At 45.3% G+C, this 11004-nt stretch overlaps 1 protein-coding gene across 1 annotated transcript; it reads right to left on the bottom strand.

Annotated features, from left to right (window-relative positions):
• Positions 1–1470: 1470 nt before the first annotated feature.
• On the bottom strand, positions 1471–10764 carry RIPPLY3 (ripply transcriptional repressor 3). Its single transcript, XM_027586773.1, has 4 exons — positions 10647–10764; positions 9669–9735; positions 5732–5799; positions 1471–2484 (listed from the first exon to the last, which is right to left on the bottom strand). Exons 1-4 carry the CDS (start codon positions 10748–10750, stop codon positions 2175–2177), a joined length of 549 nt encoding a protein of 182 aa, XP_027442574.1. The 5' UTR covers positions 10751–10764; the 3' UTR covers positions 1471–2174.
• Positions 10765–11004: the final 240 nt, after the last annotated feature.

Genomic DNA, 11004 nt, shown 5'->3' with positions numbered 1-11004 from the left:
GATCATGACCTGAGCTGAAGGCAGACACTTAACGACTGAGCCACCCGGGCGCCCTGTCTTTTAAAAATTTTAATCATTCTAGTAGGTGTTTGACAGTATCTATTGTTCTAATTTTTCATTTCTGTAATGGCTAATGATGCTGAGCATTTTTTGAAATGTTTCAAACTATAAAATAAAAATAAAATCTGCTTGTAAAAGTTGCCATGTAATGGTATAACGGAATATTATAATGATATCATATTTTAGATTTGCCCAGCAAATTCCAAGGGAGTTCAAGTTGTTTTTATAAATATCCATCATATTTATAAGCATCATAAAAAATTGCCTATTTATGCATTGGTTTTTCACCAGCATTTTCACAAAATGCCTCATGCAGACACAGAAAAACAGGTAGTTTTCCTCTTTAATGAGCTATTACAAGGAGGAAAAGGTGATTAAAACTAAGTTGCCCAAACAAACAAACAAACAAAAAAATCCCTCTGATTTCAGTTGATCATGCAGGGTCCAAAATAAAATAATGGAAAAATCTTAGTAGAGTCTATATAATTAGCATGGCAGGACATGCTACAGAAACAGGTAAGAATAGTGTCATGTGGCCCGTGGTCAGTGTAAATAATTCCCATTGAGCAAAGCAGCCCAGTCACCGGGACAGGGAGGTGGGGAAGGGGCCTGGGCTCATTGCTGGGAAGGGGGCATTTTGGGGCATATGGATACTTTTTTAAAAAAGATTTTATTTAGTTATTATGTCATAGAGAGAGAGAGAGCACAAGCAGGGGGAAAGGGCAGAGGAAGAAGCAGGCACCCCACTGAGCAAGGAGCCCCGTGTGGGACTCGATCCCAGGACCCTGGGATCATGACCTAAGCCAAAGGCAGACGCTTAACGACTGAGCCACCCAGGCACCCTATAAATAGTAGTTTTTAAAGGGGCAGAGCAGTCAGAAACAATTGATGTTAGGTACCTTTGCACAGAGAAAGAGGAAAACAGGAAAGGGTGACTTTTACTTTGCAAATGTATACTTCTCTATGCTGTTTGGATTGTTAAAATATTTGCATGTATTACTCCAATTTTTTTACTATTAATGTTTAATGGACTTTTTGGGCATTGAGGTTATAATCCCTTTTGCTTTCTTTTTATACATTTTTTTATTTTTAAAAACAATATCATTTGAAGAGTTAAATATGAAAACATCCAAACTTATAAAAACTTTAAAGCAGGCACTAATTAAATCTAAAATTGCCTTAAACATGGGGCACCTGGCTGGCTCAGTGGGTAGAGCACGTGTGACTCTTGGTCTCGGGGTTGTGAGTTCGAGCCCCATGTTGGGTGTGGAGGTTACTTAAAAACATAAAATCTAAATAAATAAATAAACAAATAAATTGTCTTAAACAAAAAAGGTGATTATCAAACATTTTGTCTTTCAAAATATTTATTTCAAGTATAAACTTATTAAAGAACTATATATAGGAAGACAATCATATATAAGATAGTTTAAAACAAACTTGTGGAACACAATCATTTGATCATCAAAATATAAAAAAAGAAAATAATTTTATATTAGATAATTTGATTGAAAACAGTGTTATTTTATTCAAGTAACAAGCCCAAACCAGTTCCCAACTAAGAGTTAAAGCTCTTTTCTCTATATCTTCATATACTCAGCCCTTAGACAAGGATCATAAATTTTAAACCGAAATTATTCCCCTAGAAATCCATATTTAAAGTTTTTGTTACTCTTATGGAAGTTATTCAGTTTTATTTTTCATAAATTTTTTTGAAATGCCACTAAGCAAACACATCCACCCTTGGACAATGTCTAAATCCTTTTGTTTACAAAAGCAGAAATAGCTACATAATGAGTCTGAGGTGAAGTGAGAGGCATCGGTGGGTTATTAATCTATATTGGAATAATCTGTCATTGGATGGCAGAGTGACAATATGAATGTGCCTTGAAAGTTGGTCCCATCTGATAACAACCCATGTCAACACAAACCTCCTGGTTCCTTTCTCAATGGTATGCATGAGTGCCCTGAAGAGAACCTCCAGGAGCAGGAAAAGTTACAAGCTAAGTTCTTGTTGGCCAGAGATAGTCCCCAAACCCTGTATACCAGGGGAAATGCACAGCTGTCCCCAAGAGCACATGTGAGCCAAGTCTGGTGTGGGAGAGATACCCCATTTATTTGGGCGAGGCACACTCTGTGCCCCCCAGAGAGTCACCATGAGGGAGTCGACCCTTACCACCGAGGCCACTCTGTCCTACAGAACTCCATCTTGGGTTTGTCAGCTGACCTCTGTCCTTCCCTCCTGGGCCATTCTCCGCCTGACTCTGAAGATTGGAAGACTGGGTTTCTTCCTCTTGTTCTTCATCATCTGAATCAGATTCGTCATTGTAGAAATGAATTGTGGCTTGCACTGGGAAACTGGCCAGCACTTTTTCCCCAGAACTCTGCAGATACTCTTGGCGCTTTGAAATGGGTAAATAAAGTCTAATATTTAAGAAACAAATACACCATTAATCACCCTGAAACAGGCTAACCTCCATCTAGCAGGTCCCCTTCCCTAGAGGCATCTCACTCCCAATCTCCCTCTCTGATCTTGCCTTCTGCTGCACAGAGTGTTTTCTAAATCATCAGAACACAAAAACGTGGGCAGGTGGAGAGACCTGGCAAAAGGAACCCTACACACCAGTTCAGAAACAAGCTATAATTGGAGTGAGCAGATCGATTTAGACCACCACAGGAAAAAGGGTGTGCTTCCATGAAGGTAAAAGGAAATTAAAACACTGAGTTTCAAGATGAAGAGTCTCATTCTGATCAAACAGAGAACGTCACTTATCCTGGAGAATATATGTCTTATTTAGGTTAGGCCCCACTCCCCCTAGCACCCCCAAGGATGGGGAATGTTGTGACCTTTGGGCTCTGGGGGAAATATGACTCTGGAACCGCAGTCTAGAGAAGCAGCTAATTTTTCTGGACATTGCTACAGAGAAGCTGTAGGGGTGGGTTCCTAGCTTTGCCAGAACAGAAAACGGTAACCCTGACTATGTGTCTAAAGAATAGGAAGGAAGGAAGGAAGGGAAAAAACCTAAATATATAAACTTGGAACTCTAAATTCAGGTTATGTAGAATTTAGGATTACAGTTATACATGGAAAGTATTTAAAATACCCTTCACTCTCCCCATAACCCCTTATTCTTATGCCTTTCACTAATTTATTTGCATTTTTTCCTGAGGTCTTCTGAGGAACTGAGAGGGATTATCATTTGACCACTACTTATTTGCAAAGCTGATTTCTTTTTTATTTTTAAGTGATCTCTATGCCCAACATGGGGCTTAAACCTACAACCCCGAGATCCAGAGTCACACACTCTACCAACTGAGCCAGCCATGCACCCCTGCAAAGCTGAATGCAATTTCTCTCTTTTTGGATAGAGAAGAAAAGAGAGAGAGGGAGAGAGAATGCCCTACTATAAATAATGCATGACAATTCTGAACTTCCTAAGATTTCTGATAAGCCAGGGATTCTCAACCTTCAGAGCACATTTGGCAATGTCTGGAGACAGTTCTGGTTGCCTCAACTGAGGAGAAGCTACTAGCATGTAGTGGGCAGAGCCCAGGGATGCTGGTAAACATCCCATAATGCCCACCACAGCCCCTTACAACAAAGAATTATCCAGCTCAAAGTGTCAATAGTGCTAGGGTTGAGGATCTCTGCAACAAACAGAGAAAAAGAAAACCATTATATATATATATAAATGATTTCTATATATAGAATATATATTATTATATATAAATATAGTAAATATATTAAATTTTTATATATATCTATATTATATAAAATACAAATAATGACAGAATCTAATTATATATTATATATAATATATGTATTATATATACAGAATATTATATAAAATACAAATAATGACGGAAACATAAACATAGTTTAGGGTTTGGCCATATTAAAAATTAGCTGTAATGCTGAAGTATTTACCGGGAAATTTGAACTTGTAGGCTGTCTGGAAGTGCTTTAACATTCTGACAACAGGGGCGCCTGGGGGCGCACGGTTGGTTAAGCATCCAACTCTTGGTTTCACCTCAGTTCAGGATCTCAGGGTCGTGAGATTGAGCCCAGGGTCGGGCTCTGTGCTCAGTGGGGAGTCTGCTTGGGGTTCTCTCTTTCCCTCTCCTTCTGCCCCTCCCATTCCCTCAAATAAATAAATCTCGGGCGCCTCGGTGGCTCAGTTGGTTGGGCGCCTGCCTTCGGCTCAGGTCATGATCCTGGGGTCCCGGGATCGAGTCCCGTCAGGCTCCCTGCTCGGCGGGGAGTCCGCTTCTCCCTCGGACCCTCCCCCCTCTCATGTGCTCTCTCTCTCTCTCATTCTCTCTCTCAAATAAATAAATAAATAAATCTTTAAAAAAATAAATAAATCTCAAAAAAAATATTCTAACAATAATAAAAACATAATTGGGAGAGGGTGATACTCACGATCAGATCTGAAGACTGTTGATAATTACTGAGGCTGGAGATGGGCATGTGGAGGCGGGGAGAGACTATTCTCTCCACTCGTGTGTAAGCTTGAAATTTTTTGTAATAAAAAGATAGAATAAACCTGTGTCCTTGGTTTGTAATGCATGCTTCACCAGTCCCTGCATTTTCAGTGAATCAAACATTGGGGAGCAGCAGGGTGTCTGTGGTAAGCAGGTGCATGGGTGTGCAGGGCAGGTGGTGCTCACAGGGCATGAAGGAGGATGGTGGCCCTCAACCCCGACGCATGCTGGGATCAGCCAGGGAGCCTGTGAAAATACAGACACGTAGGCCTTGCCCAGACCGAGTGCGTCAGCACCCCCGGGGGGCCACCCAGCGTCTGCATTTTTAAAGTTTCCCGAGTGATCCTGTGGGGAAAAAAGACCACTGGTGTCAGGGGCACGAGGAAAGTTTCCCTTTTCCAAAAATCACTCTTTGACCAGTCTGAAGGACTTTCTATTTTATCTCTAGCAATTAGGATCTTTGGATTTTACTAAAGTTTTGGTCTTCCAGGATAACCAGGGTAAAAATACTCTTCCAGGATGGGGAGAGAAAGAGACAGAGAAACAGATACAAATCCTGAGCATGAGCCACCTGCCCAAAGTGGATGAAATGTAAGAGGGACACAGCAGTGCGGGTCCTGATCACCCCCAGGACTGCGGGAGCTCAGAAAGCCTGGAGGAGCCACCCACAGCAGTGCGGGTCCTGATCACCCCCAGGACTGTGGGAGCTCAGAAAGCCTGGAGGAGCCAACCGTGGTGGAGCCATCCACCCGACCCCTCATTTGGTCACACACGTTTTGAAGGTTTACTTTGCTCTGGACAATATACTAACTGATATCCTGGGAGAGAAATCGGAATGGGCTTAAATATTTAAGTAGATAAGCAGACACCTGTATACAATTCATATTCCGTTGAATTTAACACAAGACATAATATGTAATGAGAGGTAAAAACAAAAGACAAAGGAAAGAGGTCAATCCAATTTGCAGCTAGAACACTGAATGAATTAATGAATGAATGATTCCAGAATAGATTCCAGAAATCCAACAAAAGATCCTTGAAGTTTCTTGGGATAATAACTAAATATTAGAGAATATACCGAATTATTTTCTACTTTGTTGGGAATGTGCACAGTTGAAGACACTAAAGTGTATTTATGCCTCTATTAAAAGGAAATAATCTATTTATTACTGTCAGGTCATGTTACCTTACAGGATGCTGAAACCCAAAGGCCCCCTTTGATCCCGGAGCTTGTTGGTCACCTTCAGGTTCAAGCTGTAAAGACAGACACGTACAGACACAGATATGGTCAAAAACCTCATAGTCAAGAACCTTAGCATCCGGAAATTCTAAAAAAAGAAAATCCAAGTAGTCTGAACTTCTTAGTATCAATACCAGTTTTAGAGACAGTTTAAACACCCTCAGGGTATTTGATAAGCCCCTCTTTCTCTTCCTGTTGTCAGCAATGGCCTGGGCACTGTGAGGGATTCAAAGATGGGAAGATGAGTCTGACACAGTCCTGCAGTTCAGGTTTTTTCAACCTAATGGGAAAAGACACACACGTAGGCAAATGACTACACCACAAAGCCTTGTACAGCAAGATGCCAACGCTTCTAGGCAGGGAGGAAGAAAAGCTTCACGGAGGGCCTAGCAGAGACATCAGTAGCATTTGGGTGTGCAAGTCTGAGACCATTCCTGGCGGAGGGGAACATCAAATTCTGAGGGACCAGAAAACAGAGGGCATAGGTGGGGAAAGGTGAGGAGCCCAGGGTGGAATGAAGGAGAAGCTGTGTTATTTAAGGGGCTCCAGCAGGAAGCTGAGTCCCGATTACAGGATACCTTGAATACCTACTTTTGAGCCTAGGTTTCATTCTGGAGACAGCACTAGAGCCCAATGCTGGTTTTTGAGCCAGGAGTTCAACAGTCAGATCTGTATTTTAAGGATAATGGTGGCCCCAGGGAGCAGTGCACAGCCTAGATTGGGGAGGTAAGGGCTCAGAGGCACGGGGCAAGAAGGGATAAAGGTCTGAACAGTGACAGGAAGGCAAGGAAAGATGGATCCCAAGGGCGCTTCTGTAGTATTCAAAAAACCCCTTGACCACTTGAATATCACGAGTGGAGGAAAGGGAAGCCAGTTTGAGCCACTAAGGGCAACATTGATGGAGATAGGATACAAGCAGAAAGAGAGGGAGAGAGAGAGCCAGGCTTGTCCATGCTGTGACCAGCATCAGCGTTAGGGAGGTGAAGGGACAGTCACACCTGCCTGTCCAGGACTGACCCCATTCTGCCCAAATTCGTGAGGTCCTGAATCTCAGTGAACTTGGCCTGAACTGTGGTCAGATGATCTGAGAGGCTGCAAAGCTGGTAATTGTCATTTGATCTCAGAGCTCTGAAAATTTTAGTTACTATGGAAAGCGGGAAGTGGGGCGTCTTGGGACAGACCATCCAGGAACAGCTTGAAAGTGAGCTGAAATGGCCTGGGGCAATGGATCAGAAACCCTAGCCCTTGGGTTTGCATGGAGTTTAGCAGAAACCAGAGTGAGACAAAATCTGCTAGAGCAGGACAAGGAAGGACCGGGAGGATGGTTTGTCACCAAGGATCATCACACCCATTCTATCCCGCAGTGATAGGCGTGTGGCCTTTGTGAGCAAATGTCAATATATTTTACCAACCGTATTTTTTACAACATGCCTGGGTGAGTGAAGTTAGGGAAAGAAAATGAGGCTCTTGGAACAAAATCTTCTCCAAAATGAAGTTCGCTTTTTGAGGACTCCGGAGAATCATGTCCGTGTTAGGTTCTGTTTGTAATTATGAAATACCCCTAATTGCTCACTACCACAGTAAGCCATCCTGGGCTGTCAGAGGTGACTTTATATCCTGTGAGGGGAGCACATCTAATGCCACAGCGCAAACTTTGGTGGACACCAAAAGGCAGGGTTAGCACAGAAAAACAGCTTCCTTTAAGTGAGTAATTCTAACCAGACTCTGTGAAACATACATTACGCCTTTAAAAACTGTAAAACTTTACCCCCAACATACATAGCTTTAAAAACTGTATGCCACAAATGTCTTCCAATTAAAGATCATTTTCTGATGACAGAAATGTCTGCACATTCACACTTGGATAATTCAAGGGGATCAGGAATGTATACAAGGAAAGGTGTGTGTGTGTGTGTGTGTGTGTGTGTGTGTGTGTGTGTGTGTGTCCATAGGAGTAAGAGAAGAGATACAAGCCGACTTTCATTAGAGTCTCCCGTTCTCCTCCCCCTGCAGCCTCTGACCCCGATAAAGCGATGGTGTGGGAAGCCTGTAAAATGGGAGGATGAACCCAGCAGACACCTCTTTTTAGGAAATCCCCTCCCTTGCAAGGTGGGCAAGTGGCCAGGAGCGAAATGTAACAGAGGTCAACAAAGGCTTAGGCTGTCCTTCATTTCCCCAGGCAGGAGAGGAAGACAGCTCCCAAAGGGAGGTAGGGGTACTAAATGGGTGAGGGTGACCCCAGTGCTCAGGGCATAGGGCCTTGAACCCAGCCCTCGAATTTCTCGGGGGAAATACACAACCGGGCTCTGGAGCCAAGGGATTCTCCCGTGTTGTCGGGAGAGGGCGCTGTTGAGCAAGAAGCGTTCCCTCCCCGCGCCAGGCTGCGCTCTCCCTGCCTGGGCTCCCGGAACAGTGCGCGGTACCTAGAACCAGCGGTCGCTCGCTACTGTCCTTTCTGCCTGGCCCGCTGGGCTCTGGAAAGAGCTGGCCGGACAAGCGGGGCATTATGCGGTACAGCCCCCTCAGAGCACCCCCACTCCCAAAATCCACGGACACAACTGTGCCATGCTGACGATCACCTAGCAACTTCCTACAGCTGAACACTTTCCTGCAAGTAATCATTTTTCTCACAAGTATCCTTCTCATCATAAGGAAAAAACCCAACTGCCTTGTATACTATACTGTGCTATTGTATTTTTACTCTTGCAACAACTGATAGGCTCCATATACATTTCATTTAACAAAAAATTGGATAATTGTGAACTTCTGTAATTTCTCCCTCTCCCAAGCACCTTTTAAAGGGCTGATGTTTAAGACCTTAAGTTTGAATGCAAAAGATGTTAATTATTCTCCATTATTTAGATATTGCACATATTTAAGAGTAACTTAGGCTACAAAATCATATCCCTTGTTAATTTGATATAGATTGTATTTGTTTCATTTTTAAAATAACAGCAACAATTAAAACTTCCATTATCCGGGCTAATTTAATAAAGTAGTCTGAATATCAAAATACAGTCAAAGGTCAGCTTTCGTGCACCTGAGTTTCTTATCATATTACAAATAACTGCCCACATAACATATACCACATGTTTGGTAAATTAAATACATGGTCCTTCCCAGCCTGATTAGCTCTTCAGCATTATAAAAGTCATCAACTTACAATTTAAGATTTTTTAAAAAAGGAAAGGTAAATTCTATGAAAGCAAGCCATTACTTCAACAAGTATAAAGCAATTTAGTTACCAATGCAGGAAACAAAAGAATTGTGGTGGAGATTAATCTTTACCCACAAAGCCCTCGGCTGGAGTGTATTTGCTCAGACAACATGAATTACCCCAGGAGTGCTTGCAGACTGGGCAAAAGTGCTTCAGAAAGGGCCAGCTGGTGGGTGGGGGCTTCTGGGCACCCCAGACTGGTCTCTGCCCTTATTTGCACTGTGGTACAAGCCCACCAGTAATGGCACACTCAGAAGGGAGACTGGGGCAGCCTTCTCCCCTCCTCTCTCTACCTGCTGGGGTGCCCTTGGGGGGGGGACTCAACATAAAGAAATCTCTCTCAATTGCTCTTTTCTAGAACTCTTCTTTAAAATGCCCTTGAAAGAGCTATGCCATAGTGGTTTTGCTTTTCAAGAAAGAAGCAAGCAGGAGCCCAATCTATACATGTGATCAGGTCTGATCAACAGCAGGCTCACCCAGGTTCCCGGTACAGCCCCCTCAGAGGGCATAGGCCTTGAACCCAGCCCCCAGCCCTCCCAGGCCCACAGGCACTTCGGCATTAGAGGACCAAGGGAGGGACAAGCTGAGGAGGCCTTTCATGGTCATTTTTTAGTTGCCACTTTCTGGCTGAACCCTTCGATACCACAATGCCCACCTTAACCTTACCCGGCTTCCGGTTCTGGTCAGCTCAGCTTCTTGGGGTGTGAGGATCCAAGGTCTCCATGGTGTGGGGCTGGAAAGGCAGGGACCAGAGGTGAACCCCAGAATTTTCTGCTGTCTTTTAAAAGTATATCATAAGAGTTATCATTCTTATCAATTCCAACGTTTGCCTGAGAAAGAGTCACTGGATACCGCAGAAAGTTCTCTCAAGTTCTCAGTCTGTGGATAAACCCGTGCCATTTGCGTTTTTTTTTTTTTTTTCCTCCTGCCGCATTCTCAGTTCTCTGCCTTCACTGGCTTTGAGAAGTCCCAAATCTGATGCAATTATCAGGGGACACATTAGTTGAGAGATTTCTCTCCCAACCTGACTGGATTCTTCAATTGATTCCCTACTGTAGGTGGCGACTTTTTTGCTCATTAATTTCAACCGCACCCCCTCTGCTATTGAAGGATCTTGACCCTGCAGAGATGATTCCACAGGGTTCTACGATGCGAAAGGGGGGTGGGGTTGGGGATGGGTTTCTCCACTCTGGCTGCCTAACCACCCAGCCCCTTCCTCACTTTAACTGTACTACCTTGAAAGGGCTGAGCCCCAAGCGCCGGGCAAACAAAGACTGTTATCGAGAGTGTGACAGTCCGCGTGGTGAGGGGATCCCCTGCAACAAGGCTAGCTGAGAGGCCCCGAGACTTCAACGTTCCCAGCCCAGTGAATTTCAGATCTATGAATGGAAGCGTTGGCCCATTTACTCGCGGGGCGCTTCCTGGGCCTCCACACTTCGGCACCGTGCGCGGAAAATAGAGAGGACTGTGCATCCCCGTCTAAGGCTAAGGAACTTGCGCTGCGTCGCCGTCGGGCTCCGGGGCTCCGCCCGGATCCGGGGGGCTCAGCGGCGCTGGAACATCCCGCTCTGCGCTCGCCGCACCGACGCACCGACGCGCCGCGCGCCTCTCCACGCGTCCAGGGGACCGCGGGGACACCCTCACCTCTCGGGCCTGCGCGGCGGCGGTGGCCTCCGGGGACCGTCCGCGGGACACTGACAGACGCGCCCCCGCGCCTCCCGGGCTCCGGCCGCAGCCTCGGGTCTCATGGTGCCCGCGCAGCCAGCGCCTCTCCGGCGGCGCCAGCGACACGGCCGCGCCTCTAACCGCTCGGGCGAGGGCGCTCACCTACCAGTGCGCTCGGCGCCAGGTTTAAAAACGGGGGCGGGGCGGGAGGGGACAAGGGAGACCGAGGAGGGGGTGGGGAGGGCGCTGGAGAGGCTCCGGGAAGGGACGGGGAAGCCGGAGAGGGGGAGGGGACGGGAAAAGCTCCAGAAGGGGCGCCGCGCGGGGGGCGCGATGG

This window comes from Zalophus californianus, chromosome 1 (assembly GCF_009762305.2).
Source record: "Zalophus californianus isolate mZalCal1 chromosome 1, mZalCal1.pri.v2, whole genome shotgun sequence".
Lineage (NCBI taxonomy): Eukaryota > Metazoa > Chordata > Mammalia > Carnivora > Otariidae > Zalophus > Zalophus californianus.
The sequence above is the reverse complement of the archived record's forward strand: the minus strand, read 5'-3'. Positions and strand labels throughout refer to the sequence as shown.

Bases quoted from the DNA above. Each gene is read 5' to 3' on its own strand.
- RIPPLY3 (XM_027586773.1), bottom strand. From the start codon at position 10,750: ATGAGACCCGAGGCTGCGGCCGGAGCCCGGGAGGCGCGGGGGCGCGTC. The intron at 9,736-10,646 runs GTGAGGGTGTCC...CTGCCTTTCCAG, and splicing joins CCGCCGCGCAGGCCCGAGAG to CCCCACACCATGGAGACCTT. The intron at 2,485-5,731 runs GTAACATGACCT...CTTAAATATTAG, and splicing joins GGGTTTCAGCATCCTGTAAG to ACTTTATTTACCCATTTCAA.